Genomic DNA, 17,260 nt, shown 5'->3' with positions numbered 1-17,260 from the left:
CCAAAAAATGTAATATAAGTTACTAGTTGTCATGTTACAATCGATTACATCTAGTTTGATTAGTCTTGTCAAAGCATCCATTCATGCCTGATCCATGCGCCTGGCTTCATGTAGCGTACGGATCCACTTCGCAACTTTCATGATTCAGAATGTCATTGAAAATCCGACCGGACTAATATTTATTTTGATGAACTTATTGTCATATGTAATTATAGATTGACGTAAGTTATGTACAATATTAACGTAAGGAAAGAAAAACAAAGATGACCGTCTGTGTTTCATAACCTGCAATAATGTAACTGGATTTATAGAACTACAACCGCGTACACAAAGAAGACATGTACAAAACATGTACACAGACAAGTGGAATAACAGCCCTAAAATGTATATTTTCAAAGAGAATAAATGTTAATTGTAGCCTGGGACACCAAGACCTCTCATACCGGACAATGGCAAACAAATACAGACTCTTTTTTCTTAGATCATCCCAGCAGGTGTTGAGGTGTGTGCACAGCACAAGATCAGTACCTTCCATGAATCAAATTTACTCCACAAAACCATCTCTTCCTCCAAACTCTTTGGCACGGGCTTATGAATTCTCCAGAACCTGCTCTACTTACACTTCAGGTAATGTGACCTTGAACAAGGCTTTGTATTTGTTATTGGCTATTTTTAAAAGCTATTTTCTTCTCCTTGTAGGTCAAAGCAGTTTTTCACAGAGAAGCCACACATGTGGAGAACTGTGCTCCAGTCATATAAATGAAGAAGTTACTTTATGTGGCTGGATTCAATACTTGAGGTTTGTATGTATGCTTGTTTCCATCACAGAATACAAAAAAAGGTAGTTGCACTGTTTTATCTAAAAATCGGACTTTTTTTCTCAAGATTTCTCAATTTTATAGCTCAATTCAGACATTTTTTTGTCCACAATCTTTGGAAAAAGCGTCAGACTTGTGACGAAAAAGTGAGAATTGTGAGATTTATTCCATGGCTTAAACAAAGCAGCAAAATAGTGAGAGGTAAACTCAGAATTCAGATTTAAAAAAAGTCAAAATTGCTAGATGTAAACTCAGAATTTGGAGGAAAAATGTCACAATTGTGAGATAGAAAGTTACAATTACCATTTAATAACAATTTACCATTTTTTGTTGTTCTGCGGCAGAAACAATCTTCCATAGGTTTGAGACACAATGCTTAGTCTTTTCAATTATCACTGGACTACATCACTATAACACATTCTCTGTTCTTGACTCATTAGGCAAGATCTTTTTGTGATCTTGAGAGACTTCAGTGGACTGGTGCAAATTCTTATCCCACAGGATGAGGTAGCAAACCAATTCTCTTTCTTATTTTGTGCTTTATAAACTAATTCTGATGCTGCCCAAATGTTGGTTTATTTATTGGTGATTCATTTTTTTAGTCTAAATCTGAACTGAAGAATGCTTTTCTCGGCCTCACGGTGGAGTCGGTCATCATGGTCAAAGGACGGGTCAGACGTAGACCAGAGGGACAGGAGAACAAGGTTGTTATGCCTGTTTAATTCCACATAAAGAGACAGATCTGACACTGTACTGTTCAGTGTGAAATGTGTGTAAAATTGTGCTTTTTTTTAATATTAGACAATGTCCACTGGGAACATTGAGGTCTGTGCTGAGAGCTTGGAAGTGCTGAATACCTGCCGAAAGCTGCCGTTTGAGATTAAAGAATTTGTCAAAGTAAGTAAATATGATTAAACAAAGTGTTGCATGCATTACTTTTTGAATTCTATTTGTAATTCTATTTTTGCCTGCAATATTTCTAAGGCAAATCTCACAAAGAACAATCAATCAGAAGGAAAACATATGTGCATCACCATTAAAAAATGTTGGATCCTACATTTTTTGAAAGAATTCTCTTATGCTTACCTATTCTTTATTTATTTGATCAAATACACAGTAAAACAGTAATAGTGTGTATTATTATTACAATTTACAATAACTGTTTTCTATTTTAAATTATTTAAAAAAATAAGTTATTCCTGAGCTGAATGTTCAGCAGCCATTCTTCCAGTCTTCAGTGTCACATGATCCTTCAGAATTCATTCTAATAAGAAACATTTCTTTCTATTGTTACTGTTAAAAACAGTTTGACTGGTTTATAATTTTTGTAGAAACCATGGAAGATTTTTTTCTTCAGTTTTTTTTTTAATAACGATATCAAATAATTGTTTTATCCATGAATGCATCCTTGCTGAATAAAAGTATTAATTTCTTACTGACCCCAAATGGTAGTGTATGTTTTGCAGAAAAAATATAATTTTTAGGATTTTTGTTATTATCATTCTTATAACCATTAAACAAATGTATATTGCAATACAGTAATTGTCTTTTCTGGAGACAGTGTTTTAATTTGTATTGCTGTTATTAATAAAATTAGTGTTAATTAAAAGCAAGGCAAGACCTATAATGCAATAAAATCTAACTAGCCAATGCTTCAGTCTACACCTTTTTCAGTTACTATTATGTCATTTATCATGAAAAGTTGTCTGAGGACCAGAAATGATTTTTTGTTGAATTGAAAAAATCTAATTATATATGGCCCTGGAGTGTTTCTTGACTGTGTTTGATAGTCACTCTCTGTCATTTGCTGTGGAATAGCCAATGCATTTAACTCTAGATGGATGTTATTTTTATTATATGAAGTTTATTGACTGTTTGTGAAATCCCTTGATACATTTCATTTTAATTCTTTTTTTTGTTTGCCTTGAAGAAATCTGAATCCCTCAGGATGAAGTATCGTTATCTTGATCTTCGGTCAGCCAGGATGCAGTACAATTTAAGACTGAGATCACAAATGGTGATGAAAATGAGGGAGTACCTTTGCAATTTGCATGGTGAGGATTAACAGTGGAATTTTCAAACTTGTGCATACTGTACATTTGCTTAGTTAATGTACCCATATACTCACTGAGCATTACCTGTCTTTTCCCAAGGATTTGTGGATGTGGAAACACCAACGTTGTTTAAAAGAACACCTGGGGTAGGTATTTTTTTACGGTATGAATTTTTCATTCGTATAACCAAAACCAAAGAATTAGATATACAAATAAGGTACATTTATATCACTTACGAATGGGACAGAGTGCAATATGGTGGGATAAGACCCATCTTCTAAGAGTCAATCAGTACTTCAGCTGCTGTTAGAAGTTTCGGTAGAGAAACAGACATTGTTCTGAGACTGCTAAGAACTGCACACGCGCATTGCCTAGCATGAAAAATAAGCTTTTTTTAAATGCTATTTGAGCAACATTTATTTTACAATCCACGCAAGATGTTGTTTCTGATTTGAAATATGTTATTTAAATGTGGCAGTTTTTTAGATTTCAGGATTCCCCCATTCAAATAGATAGGATGCCTGAAATAGCTTCCCAGAGGCATTGCAAATATAGCTGCCAAGTGAACAGACTTTTCATTGAAAGAGACTTTGCCAAAACTTAAGACCATTTGCTAAATCAGATACACAGTATTTTGTATTTCATAGGAATCTATGCTGCGCTACTCTGCATATTGTTTCAGTGTGGAAATGTTCAGAAAATTATACATTCAAGTTACAACAGCTGTGCTTGTAATACAGATGAACTCCAAGTGATGAAACTTGGCCATGAGCACTAAGAATCTAAGTGTGCTTATTTATTTCTTAACTTCCAACATTGTAAATTGCTCATAAAACAAATATATTACTTACTGAGCTAAATCCAAAAAATAGAGAGTACTATGCAAAATGTAGCTCGACGTTCTAAGCATAAAAACATTCGTAACTGCAGAAACGTTTCATTCATGAGAACTTATTTTTACAATGCTTCTGCGGTGACTCATGCTTCTGTTTCTTGTTTCCTGCAAGACACCCCTGTAAGGCTTGCCCAAACAACAAACTACAGCTGGTGCAAAATATTGCCAGATTATTACCCGAAATTTTGTGAGCAATCGCATCACTCTGGCTTTCTCCCTCGGGCTTTGTTCTGCTAAGAGCTTATACATCTGTTTCAAAGTGTTATAACTTTTAAAGTTTTTGATGCATATGTATGATCGTTTGAATACTACCCACTTTATCTGGTGTGACTGGAAACTTTAAATTAATCATGGCTGAGTGAGAGCAGTGAGTGAATTTATACAATGGCATCGGTACTAAAAGCTTTTTTTGGTTCTTTTTTTTACTTTCACGCATAATGTGTGACCATGATGACACTTAAAAACGATAGCATATTCCAACTTTGAGATATGCATAACTACAGTGTTTTTTTTCTGTACTGTTGTCACATTCATTTCAGTGCATCACAAGAAAGCTTTCAGTTAAGGAAAAGTCTAATTTGTGAAATAAAACAACAGGGACTGGTATTTGCTGCAAGGTGTCTTTAGTGGCAGACGATCATCTGGAATATTAGAATGCCTGCTAAATGGCTTAAATATTAAATATGAATACAGTTTTAGGTGATGAATAACGACATATCTTACCTATAGGAGAACTGTCTATATACTGAAGCATCTATGTTTACAGTTGATAGATAGATAGATAGATAGATAGATAGATAGATAGATAGATAGATTTTTTTTGCACTCTTAATATTGAAGAGGTTCATCCCCCTTCATTGCTGAGCATTTTTTTCTGCATTGTGGCCAGTTTGTAGATTGTACACACATAAGTTCTTTGAATTTTTGTGTTTTTGTCAATTTCCTGCTCATTTCCAATGATCGTCATTTTTAACCGAAAAGTGTGACAATTTTTCACATTCCAAATGCCATAAAAGTCATCAAATTTCGGACCATTCCGATGAAGCTGCGTTTTTTTTAGAAATTCAAAGCAGAAAATTTTCCGGTCAGAAATGACCAAAGAGCACCTTAAAACACTTTTTAAAATATTTTTCCATGCTTTTTCTCACCTCATTATTTTTGCTTCTCTCTTTTATTTTTCATAATGTGACTTTCATTTATCAGATTGGCTAGGGATATTCTGGCTGATTTAGTTCTGTCAGAGGCAGGAATACACACTGTTTATTCAAGTGTAACTGTTTTTCAGGGTGCCAAAGAATTTGTGGTGCCATCTGGAGACCCTGGGAAGTTCTACTCTCTTCCACAAAGTCCACAGCAGTTCAAACAACTTCTTATGGTGGCTGGCATAGACCGGTAAAAATCAGATTTAATATCATATTTTCTTGCCTTTTTCTAATACCTTTATATTGTTGTCAGATGCTTGGCACATTCACTAAACTCTGCTTTCACTGAACGGCAGCCCCTTTAAAACAACTTTTGGCCAATATACTCTTGGAATCAGATGGTATTATTCGTATTATTCTATTAGCAGATCTGGAATTTGCAGGACAGCATTTGTTCCAATGCTGTATGAAATGCCAAAACAGTGACATGTATGCGCCATGTACAGTGTGATATGGTTTAGAATGCTGCTTTAGATTCTTGCTGTTTTTTTTTTTTTTCAAGATTTGTCTAATTTGAAATTCAAAGGCAAGACTTGTGAGGTGGTATTTGCACATCAGTCACTGAGAGGGTTGCTGCTGCTGACATGTTTTGTTGTCAGTGGTTGTGTATTAAAGGGGTCTAGGGTCCATGTGAGTAGTTGACAAGGACATATTCATACTCAAATGATGCTTCGCAGTCCAGCCAGTGAAATTCTAAATAAAATGTTGGAGCCCAACAAGTGTACAAATATGTAAAACTGTTGCAATGAGCATAAGAAGAATGTTTGCTCATCTAAAAAATACATTATTACTGTTATTATTACAATTCTGTCTGATATAAGAAAACCTTTTTTCTAAAGAAATTAAAAGAAAAAACACTGAAAATTAAAATCAATTTGTTTATCAATATATTGCCACAATATATTTACTAGAGAGAGAGAGAGAGATAAATGAAATTATTATTGTTTTTTTATAATTTATATATTTTTTTATATAAAATTTAAATAAATGAAGATGGTGAGGTGATGGCAAATGTAATATGAATGTAAATTTGTAGGTTAATCTTTTGTGATTTCTACTATTCACTACTATTCTACTATTCTATTCTATTAAATTACTTTTATAAGAAACGTTTTCTCATCTGGGCTGGGCTTGCTTGTTTATTTTTTAATAAAAAAAAAAATGGATTATATTGAAAATGGTTCTATTTATTCTAATCTTTGCACATGTATCAGCCTGAAGGCCCCAATATACCCACAGCAAAGTTCTTTTTCTTTCTTAAGTTGTATCATTCAAATGTTTCATGGTTCAATAAATTAAATTTAGCAATATGCTAAAATAAAATTAATTTGTAATTTTGTCAAATTAATTTGTAAATTTGTTATTTTAATTTGTAATAAAATATCACAATATCACTTATTTTATTGTATTTTCGGTCAAATAAATTAGCTGTGGAGAGACTTAAATATTACCAACCACAAACATTTAAATGGTAATGTAAATTATTTATGGATTTATTATAAATATACAATATTTTTTCTGAGTGCACCTTTTAAATACTTGAAATAAAGTTGGAGTGAAATCAGGAGAACAAAACTGTGAGAGAGGGTGGCAACCACCCACTAGCATTGTGTTAACATTTTTATACAGGCAAGCAGTTCTGTCATTGTCAATTCAAAAAATGCAAAAGTCTAGTTTCTATTAGATTTTGAATGATAATGGCCACAATAGACCTATTTTCATTAAAATTTTGGCAGCACGTCTCTTTGAATTAGTAGTTGCGCTAAGCCAGGACTGCAGGCTAGTTCTTTGAAAAGTCTGTCAAATGAAAATGATATGATATGCTATGCATGATTTAAAAATGTCAGTCAATATTTGGCCCACAGTCACTTATATGCTGGTTATCTCCTGCAATCTCAGGTACTTTCAGCTCGCTCGCTGCTACAGAGACGAGGGCTCCAAGCCTGACAGACAGCCTGAATTCACACAGGTAATGATGTGCTAAAGGTTGGGTGAAAACATGCAGCAGATGTAGATGAATATGAGTGTTTCAATGATGTGACTTGCTCTAACTCTCATTCACGAGGGTTAGAGCTGCTAATAGGCTTTACAGGATTCTCACTCAGTCTAAAAATCAAGAACTCCAAAAGATCATTTTGGTTTTGTTCAGACAGGCAGCAAAAAATCTGATTTCTTTTTTTGTGCATTAAAGTCAAATCCGATTAATTGTTGATGATCTGAATTGCAAGAAAACAAACAAACAAACAAAAAAAAACCCAGTAAAATCAGGTTTTATACACTGTCTGAGTAAAAGGATTAGATTTGAAAAACAAATCAGATTAATTTGCAGTGTGAACAAAGCATTTTGGCTTATTTCTCTCTTTTAGGTGGATATTGAGTTATCCTTTGTAGACCAGGCTGGAGTCATGAGTTTGATTGAAGGCTTGGTTCAGTACTCCTGGCCAGAGGACAAAGGACAGATTAATGTCCCCTTTCCATCCATGACTTATGAGGAAGCCATGAGAGACTACGGAGTTGACAAACCAGACACTAGATTTGGGATGAAGGTGACCGCACTTTCTTTCTTTGTACACACTATCCTAGATTGGACGTAAGACATCAATGAGGTTGTTTGCATGCTGGCCGCCCTTGGCATCACGCTGTGCTGGCATCCTGTTTCCCCACACATCACAGATTTTCATGCGGTGCTCAACAATTAAAAATGAATCTCTCATGATACTTTCTCTTTTACTGTTGTGCGTCCTGAATGCATTCACTTCTGCTCCTAGATTTAGAGCCCTTTGCTCAATCTGTGGTGTTTTAGCATTTAGAAAAATAAGAGATGAATAGCAAATACACTACTGTTTAAAAGTTTGGGCTTAGTCATTCTTTTTTTAAAAAAATTAATACTTAACATTTTTCCTGAGAAACAAAGTCTACAGTTTTCATGTAGATTTTAAACAACTCAACATTTATAATTGTGTCACTGAAAACTTGAGTATTGGCTGCTGAAAATTCAGCTTTGCCATCTTATAATTAAATTACATTTTAAAAATACATTCAAATAGAAAACGGCTAAATTAATAGTAATAATATTGTACATTATTTCTGTTTTTTTTTTTTTTAGAGACTTCTTTCACCCTAATCTTTTGAATGGTAGTGTGTATATACTTTTATTTTATATTTTTACTTTTCTATTTGTTTGTTATATTTAGATTTTTAAAATACATCTATCTTTATTTCATAAGATGATGAAATTATATTACTAAAGTACTACATTTATAAATACATTTAAATGTTAACAAGCATCTTGTTTATACATTCTCTTTCTGTATTGCTTTCTTAAGGCTGATGTAATAGTTGTGGCCTGTGTGGCAAAACTTAGTTAATTCTGATGATGTGTTTTCTTGTATTCAGCTTGTGGATGTCACCACAGCATTCCAGGGAACGCAAATCGAATTCATTAGAAATGCACTTCTTGAGCCTTGTGGCTGCATTCAGGCTATCTGTGTCCCAGAAGGAATGGTAAGTGTAGAATACAGAGATTCGGTTGAACACTATTGAATCCACAGCACAGTGTTGTCTGATTTCCAAACAAAGTAATCTTTTGAGTTTTTTTTTTTTTTTTTTCAGTGATTAAAAACTGCCTGGTTTACAAACAAACAATCATTATTATCATAGGCATACTATAGTGATTCAGGTTAAGACAAAAACACGGTTTGGATTCATGATGTACTCACTCATTATATAATTTTTGTAAATTCCTTGTCACCGGGAGGGCACCAAACCAGAAATGTGTTAATTTTAACTCGTATTATAATGGAAATCAATGAACATAATCATTCATATAAATCACATTATTGTATTTAATCACTTTAAAAGATGACATTCTTTATAAAGTTTTTACCGAATGTGTTGAGGATCACAAATTCTGCCATTCATTTCTATGAGAGGTCGATCTCTTCCCCCTTTACACTGTCTCTGGAACAGGTGAAGCTAACTGTGTGTGACATTTCTTCCACAGAAACACCTGAAGGGCAAAGACTTGGAGTTCCTCAAACAAGCAGCCAAGGCACAGTATGGTCAGGTGAGTTTTGTGTCTGCTGATGGAACGCTACCAGCATTCAGTGTGTGCAAATCATGGGAAGTCTCCTGAAATATTTATCTGAAAGTAATCAATAAGTCAGGATGATTTGGTGGTAAAACAGTCAAATGTAACACACTGCATACTTTCCCCGAGGCAAGGATTGACCTCTCTAGAGGGTCATGTCTTTAACGTGTGTTGTAGGCCGTACATGGAGTCTTATAAAAGGAAAGTTAGATGTAATTAATTTCCTCCACCCCATACATTCACAATTCTTAGCTTGTAATGATTTATGTTAATTCATGTTATGCTTTGTACTGAGATAAAAAATAATACTAATTTGCATTTTGTCTCAGTCTGCTCGTTAGTGATGATGCTAAGGCAAGAATCTCTATTGCTCATCTCCTATGAGCCATTTCAAGTGGATACGAAACGTATCACACAACCAGTGTAGCCCAACCTATTCCCAAATAACTGACTATTATAATTTGTTTCTTTTTGATGAATTCAAAACCATAAAACGTGATCAGTTAGTTCAAATGAAACCCAGATGATTGACCCTCATGAGTCAACCTCATGATGGCATTTTTTTGTAGTAGATAAAAAAAAAAAAAAAAACGTTTGCAACCAGTGTAGTCAGACTCCCAAACGACTGACTGTTTGGAGTTTGACCCTTTTAGTGAATCAAAACCATACAGCGCAACCAGTGTAATTGACTGATTACCTGGATGAATGACTCTGATGAGCTGGTACTTTTTAGTAAATCAAACAACTTACAAGTTGGGTTAGTTCACCCAAAATTAAAAAAAAAGAAACTAATAAACTTTTACTCACTCTCATGTCATTCCAAAAACCATAAGTCTATTGTTCATATTGAAAACAGAATTGAATGTATTTTAAACAAAATCTGAGAGCTTTCTGTCCCTCTGTTGACCGCTACGCAACTACCACTTTGACTTTATAAAAGTTCCTAAGATCGTAAATCTAATCCATATGAATCGAGCGGTTTATTCCAAATTTTCTGAAGAGACACTATCACTTTATATGATCAACAGATTGAATTTAGGTTTTTATTCACATATAAACACTCATCATCAAGCATAAACAGAAGCTCAAACATGCTGCTTAATACTCGCGAATGAACCTCATTGGTTCTCGCACTTCAAGCAAGCGTGCTTCAGCTTCTAATTATATTACATGTAATTGGAATTTGACTTTTGACTTGGAATTTGTCCTCTGCATTTAACCCAGTGAGTAGTGAACACACACACCACACTGCAAACCGTGGACACACACCCGGAGAAGTGGGCAGCCATTTGCTTGAGACTCAATCTGACACTGTCTGACTCTGTCTGTGCATTTATCAATTTTTATATGTGAATAAAATCCTAAATTCAATCTGTTCAGCAGAGAAAGCAATCGTGTCTCAAGAAAATTTGGACTGAACCACTCAATTAAAATGTTTCATTTTATGATTTCTTTATGATCAAAGTTCATAGCTGTCAACGGAGGGACAGAAATCTCTCAAATTTCATTGAAATGTATAACCTCATTTGTTTTCTAAAGATTCTTATGGGTTTGGAACGACATGAGGGTGAGTAAATGACAGAATTTTCATTTTTGGGTGAACTAACCCTTAAATATCCTTCCTAAAAAATACATCTTGATCATATTTTTTTACTGAATAAACTTAAATCTAATTCCTGTCAAAAGGAGAACGTTGTGTTAATAATAGGCTCTTAGTCAAGTCAAGAGTAATGATTAGGGACAAAACTTTTGAATGTTTAAAAGGTTAGTTCACCCAAAAAAGAAAATGATGTTATTAATGACTCACCCTTATGTCGTTCCAACCCCATAAGATCTTCTTCGGAACACATTTTCGATGAAGGGACAGAAAGCTCTCGGACTAAATTTTAAATATCTTAAACTGTGTTCCGAAGATGAATGGAGGTCTTACGGGCTTGGAACGACATGAGGGTGAGTCATTAATGAGATAATTTTCATTTTTGGGTGAAGTAACCCTTTAATGTGGACACCACTTCGGGTGACTCAAAATTTCTGGCTCATTTTACTTTATGATGCCGTACTTCTCTCTCTCTCACTTTGCTTCCTGTCAAGTCTTACTATCCAATAAAATATAGGCAACTTACCAAAATTAAATGTAATTTAATACTTATGATAGCTGTTCTGCTTAGTTTTCCCTCTGAAAATACTTTATTCTTCTGTCTGTATGTATAAATAGAAAGTGAACTTTAAGCTAGTGGCTTGAACTAAATGGCATCGTCAAAGATGATTGTCCATTGCTATCCATTTTAGTTCAGGTCTTGGCTTGGTTTGTTTCTGGGAAACCAGCCCGCAGAGTTCTCGAGACTGATGATTGCTCAAGAGTTTGTGCCCTATGCTGTCAATGGCAATTGAATATGGGCCGGTGGAGGAAATGGATGATCATTGCTGTGCTTGCACCGTGTGTCGTACAGGAGGTGAGCGTGGCTCCAGTAAGGGCAGATGGTTCACTGAAATCCCCTCTCAGCCGGCTGCTCTCGGACACGGCCAAACAGCAGCTGCTCCAGATGGCCCAGGCCAATGCTGGAGACCTGATCTTCATCACGGCCGGACCCCGGGAGAACGTGGTGCGTATCGGCCTCCATTTTGTTCCCTGTCTTGTGTCTTCACAGATTGATATAACTATGCTGATTCAGTTTTATTGATGCATGATGAGAGCTCAGCGAGCAAATATTTAAATAAAACTACAGTTGGATCACAAGTACATCAAGACATTTTGTGTTGGAGTATATAATTCAATGATCAGCATCCCTATTTATGATCTTCAAGTACCTTCCCATCTGTATTTGAGCCCTGAAGTGATAGATGACTAGGTTTTTTTTTAATGAATTTAATTTTTTTTTTTTTTAGAAAATATGGCTAAAGAGAGAATGCTGACATGATCTAATCACTTTTAAAAGAATAGTCATCTTTGCCATGCCTCAGCTTTCGCTCGGGTCTGGTGCAGATGGTGAGCTTGGCACAAAGTGAGACGGCTGTTTAGTCACAAAGCAGAGAAGTGGGAGATAGTGAGGCTAGGGATAACTGGCGAGCTTTGTGTGCTGTGGTTGTGGGAAGAATGGTGATGCTCAAATATAGTTTTAGAGATCTTGGCATTCATTAACCTTCATGTACCTGCCTCTAAATGCATGAATTGTAAAAGCCAGCTGTTCCATGAATGATAAAAAAACTGCTTGTCAGATTAAAAAATAAAATAAAATGACAAATTCATGGTTAGAAGTAACCGGGTGCTTTTCTGTAGTACTTCATACATACATTAATAATCATAAACATTCATAATCTTTGATGTATCTCAAAGGGATAGATCAAACCAAAAAGAAAATAATTTTATCATTTCCTCAACATCATATTTTTACAAACCTGTATGACTTGCTTTCTTCTGTAAAACACTGAACAAGATACTACGAAGAATGTTTCAACTGTTTTTGTTCACACAATCATTCATGGCGGTTGCTAGCCTGACTTCGTCATACTCATATTCTATTCAGAATGCGAGTCTGATACTTCTCCATAGGGCTTTGATTATGAGGCGTGTCTTAACCAAATTATTAATTACTAAAACTAAAATAGAAATATACCCCCTCCCCTCCAAATAAATTCATAAAAATAAATACATAAATAAAATTAAAATTCAAAAGCATGTAAAATGACTAAAAATGTATCTAAAATGAAAACGAAAATTGAAAATGTACAAAAAAAAAAAGCTAATTCATGTTGGTGATGCAGGTTCAAATCCAGCCTGCAACATGTCCTGAATCCATTACCTCTTTCTGATAATTTCTTGTTGCTGTTAATATCTAGTCACTGTTGACTGTTGTGTTTAGCTATATATTAAAGAGTAACTTTTTGCCAAAATTGAACCTAGGCTCTTTTTAAGTAAATTAAAATGTATTTTTTTCATGTATTAGCGCCGTCTGTTGGGGAAGGTGAGACTGCAGTGCGCTGATCTGCTTGAGCACTACGGTGTGCCTGTTCGTGACCCCTCTGTCTTTCACTTCTTGTGGGTGGTGGACTTTCCCCTCTTCTTACCCAAAGACGATGATCCAGAGATGCTTGAGTCTGCCCACCATCCCTTCACGGCTCCAGTCCCCGAAGACGTCCATCTGCTCTACACCCAGCCCCACAACGTATGTAGTGTCACATCACAGATCGTGGATCATCACAGATTGTCTTTTTTAACCTTACAGAATCATAGCACTGCATTTTGGTGGAAACAGGACAGGGCAAGACAGGACATCTTGATACTCATGAAGATTAAAATAGTAAATAATATAGACTGCTATCAGAAAAATAAGTTTAATATCAAAGCTGAATTTTCAGCAGCCATGGATCACTCCTGTTTTCAGTGTCATATGATCCTTCAGAAATCATTGTGATATGATTAGGTGCTAAAGAAACATTTCGTATTAATATCACTCTTGAAAACAGCTGCTATATATTTTTGTGGAAACAATCATGCATTATGTTCAGGATGCATTGATGAATAGAAATTTTAAAAAGAACAGCATTTATTTTAATTAACTTTATTAATGGTTTCACTTTCACTTTTAATCAATTTAATATGATCTTGCTGAATAAAAGTAGGGTTTCCTTTTAAAGAACACTTGTCTTGAATCCAAGTGTGCATTTTTTCTAGGGTTTTGCTGTTTTCTAAAATTTGCTTGTAGTGATGATTGTCTGATATACGATTAAATCATTCTTTAGAGTCATTTTATTCCAACAAATTAGTCTAAATTAATAGAGTTGGTCTGAATCAAAACAATTTTTACAAATCCTTATCCAGTAGTCACATTTATCCAGTAGTCACACAAAAGGATTGATGGGTTTTGTAACCAACCAATCAAATGAATTTAAGGACAAAAGTGAAGTTTCAGATGTGATCAGCATGATATCATCATTGTTCACCACAATGTATTGAATCATGACATACAGTAGGTTCCAAAAGACATTAAAAATGTTATCTTTTTAAAATACTTTTTTTTTTTTTTTTTTTACATTTTCTTTAAACAAAAATACATGTAGCATAATATTACATAACAATTGGTAGAATTTGTAATGAAAAAATGTGTATTAAATGAAAAGAAAAATACATAATAGAAGCATTTTTACTGGTGGTCACAAGCATTTAGACCCTATTATGTATTTTGATGTGCATCGTACAGTGAGGTAGTTTGTGACAGCACTAGTCTGTGCTTTTATCTCTTTGTAAGTCTACAGTCAATGAGCCAAGTCTATCATAGTAGAGGAATTGTATGATCTCGTTCAAAAGCTTCCCCTTCCTATTTATCTGCTTTGTCAGGTGCGTGGCCAGCATTATGACTTGGTGCTGAATGGCTGTGAGATTGGAGGAGGTTCAATTCGAATCCACAATGCCTCTCAGCAGCTCTATATCCTGGACACGATTCTCAAGGTAATGGAACAAGAGTGAAAAATTACATAGCAAGCAAAGTGCATCATTTAATGCTACTCTGACAGCGAGGTAAAGCACCTGTAATATATGTGTCCATATTGACTGCACTATTTTCTTATTTGTGACTCTCACTTAACACCCCCGCACCACCGACAACCCGTTCGGTCGCTGTGGCAACCCGTTTATCTATATTTAACCGTCTTTAAAGAGCATAAATGCTTTGGATCTTAAGAGCCAGGGAAAAGAAACATCACATTAGGGTGTTTTTACTCAAGTTGAGTGTGCTATCATAAGATTTGTGTCTACAAAGGAAATCCTTTTGAAGGTCTATTTACTCTCTTTGCACTAAAGTAGTTGTATGGAACTGTACGATTTATACATGCTGAGACTACGAACAATTCCCTTTCAAGCTGAAAAGGCTGTGAATTACAAGGTCCACTGTGTTTTTTTTTCTTCTCCATGCTGTCTGTGTTATAGGAAGATCCATCACTTCTTGCTCATCTATTGGAGGCTCTGGACTCCGGGGCCCCTCCTCATGGTGGAATCGCGTTAGGTGAGTGAGCATTCAATACATGCTATCTTGGACTTTCGCAAGGTTGTTGGGTACCACTGTGACGAAAGGCCTTGTTGATTACATTCTCCTGTTGGTTAAAGTGGAACGGTCATGCTCAGAAACTGAAATTGCTTGCCCAGCCAAGATATTTTGGCAGCTTTGTTTTAGTTTGAGACTGTAAACTGAAGCATGAAGTGCCCTTGATCATTCGAGAACTTCTGTTTGGGTTTATTTCTGTGTATGGCAGAACTAGAGCTGTTTTTACAGCTTGCATAACCTGATGATGAAGCATGTTCTTGTTTACAAAGTACAAAATGTCTTTAACATCTGAAAGAAATATGTATAATTATTATGGATACACTGATTTTAAAATTTGAATTATTTTTATGTGATGGCCAATAATGGTTCAATAGCAGATATTATAATTATAGACTATTTTGTTCCAAAAAAATAAAAAATAAAATTAGTTGTTTTAAATGCTACTAGTGACTTTATGAATCACAATATTATAATATACAGTGCGACAAATGGATATTCATTTTGAGATTTGCTATAGATTACAATTACAGTGTTATTAAATTGTGTTTTAAAGATTAAGTTAAAGTGAACATTTGTTGTCAGAAAATGTCATTTAAATGTAAAAATAGGGGAAATGAGCATGCATGAAAACATTCTTTAAATATATATTATTAAATAGTGTAATATAAATCCACTACCATTCAAAGTTTTCTGGTCCATATAATTATTTTTTAAAGAAATTAAGATTTGTATAAAAATAGATTTATTGATGCATTAAATTGAACAAAAGTAAAAAAATAAAGTTATTTATAATGTTACCCCCCACCAAAACTATGGTTTCCATAAAAATATAAAAATAGCACAAGTGATTTAACATTGATAATAAAAAATTGTTCTTAAGCAGCTTATTGGAATAATTTCTGAAGGATCATGTGACGCTGAAGACAAGTAATGGGTTTTATTTGTTAATTAATGTTTTTAATTTGATCAAATAAATGCAAATAAATGAAGAGGCTTAAATAAAAATATTGAAATTAATATTAATAATTTAATTTAATAATTAATTTAATTTAAATTTATATAATTTAAATTAATAATTTACATTCATTAAAAAATCTTACCAACCCCAAACTTTTGACCGTTAGCGTTAGTGTATATTTGGTTATATGAATTATATGAAGAAATTACAGATAAAAAAATCACTATGCTTAATCAATAATGTAACCAATAAGTTGTGCATTCCTAATAATTATAGAATTGCTATTTTTCTGCGGAACAGGGCTGGATCGACTGATCTCGATCATTGTAGGAGCTCCCAGTATCAGAGATGTCATAGCTTTTCCAAAATCCTTCAGGGGTCATGACCTCATGAGTCATGCTCCAGACTTTGTTTCTGAAGAAGATCTGAAGCAGTACCATATTTCTGTGGTCTGGCCAAGCACAGATACAGGGGATCAGCAGGACAACTCAATGTAAGCACTAAAATGCTTAATATGTGTATGAAGTTCAGTGTCGCCATCTGTGCCCATGCTGGTGATGGACTTCAGAGCAAAAGCGGCAGGATCACTTCCTGTCCTGAGAGAATTGAGCACCATTTTCAGAGAGAAGGCCATGTCTGTGTCCTCTACATCATGAAACTCTTCTCATCTGCTGCTTGAACAGGTCAGTCATGTCATATACATGCTGTAATTAGTGTTTTCAACTGTACATTTTTGAATTAAACTTGTTTTAGTGGAAAAACTATGAAATCCAGAGAGAGCATGGCTGAATATTTCAGTAGGGGGCAGTGTTATTCCATTCCATCTTTCTACATTGCTTCAACCTCCTCTCGACATGCCCTGTAATGAAAATCAAGCGTGCATCATATCCTACATTTCCCCCCCCGCACCACCAGACATACCAAATAAAGCTACATTTCAGTTTTTCTCAGCGATGCCTTATCTGCAAAAGCAGATGCTCATTTTTCATGCCCAGGTACAGCTACTCATTACAGCCAGTGTTGTTTTAAAACAGACCTGTGTGCTCGCCGCCATGCTGTGAACACAGTTCTTTGTGTATGACATGCTGTTTTTGACGCTCTTCCAATGACTTTTACTTAAGTACCCAATCTATTTACATTACCATGTTTACTTGGAAGTACCTACCCACGTTCAGTATGTTTCCATTAATGCTTTAGAGACAATT

The 17,260-nt window shown here is 34.7% G+C and overlaps 1 protein-coding gene across 1 annotated transcript; it reads left to right on the top strand.

The window, feature by feature from the left end:
- Positions 1-67: 67 nt before the first annotated feature.
- Positions 68-17,009, top strand: dars2 (aspartyl-tRNA synthetase 2, mitochondrial). The gene is made up of 17 exons (XM_039654749.2): positions 68-627; positions 700-799; positions 1,259-1,325; positions 1,421-1,522; positions 1,620-1,715; positions 2,749-2,872; positions 2,972-3,018; positions 5,053-5,159; positions 6,869-6,938; positions 7,336-7,515; positions 8,366-8,473; positions 8,973-9,035; positions 11,510-11,662; positions 13,004-13,222; positions 14,395-14,505; positions 14,983-15,058; positions 16,356-17,009. The coding sequence occupies exons 1-17, from the start codon at positions 339-341 to the stop codon at positions 16,550-16,552; spliced, it is 2,109 nt and encodes a 702-aa protein (XP_039510683.2). The 5' UTR covers positions 68-338; the 3' UTR covers positions 16,553-17,009.
- Positions 17,010-17,260: the final 251 nt, after the last annotated feature.

Source organism: Pimephales promelas, chromosome 5 (assembly GCF_988280905.1).
Source record: "Pimephales promelas chromosome 5, fPimPro1.hap1.1, whole genome shotgun sequence".
NCBI lineage: Eukaryota > Metazoa > Chordata > Actinopteri > Cypriniformes > Leuciscidae > Pimephales > Pimephales promelas.
This window is presented reverse-complemented; position numbering and strand designations above follow the sequence as displayed.

Excerpts from the sequence above, each read along its gene's own strand:
- dars2 (XM_039654749.2), top strand. The coding sequence starts at position 339 with ATGTACAAAACATGTACACAGACAAGTGGAATAACAGCCCTAAAATGT. Across the intron at positions 13,223-14,394 it reads TCTACACCCAGCCCCACAAC|GTGCGTGGCCAGCATTATGA; the intron begins GTATGTAGTGTC and ends CTGCTTTGTCAG. Across the intron at positions 14,506-14,982 it reads TCCTGGACACGATTCTCAAG|GAAGATCCATCACTTCTTGC; the intron begins GTAATGGAACAA and ends TCTGTGTTATAG.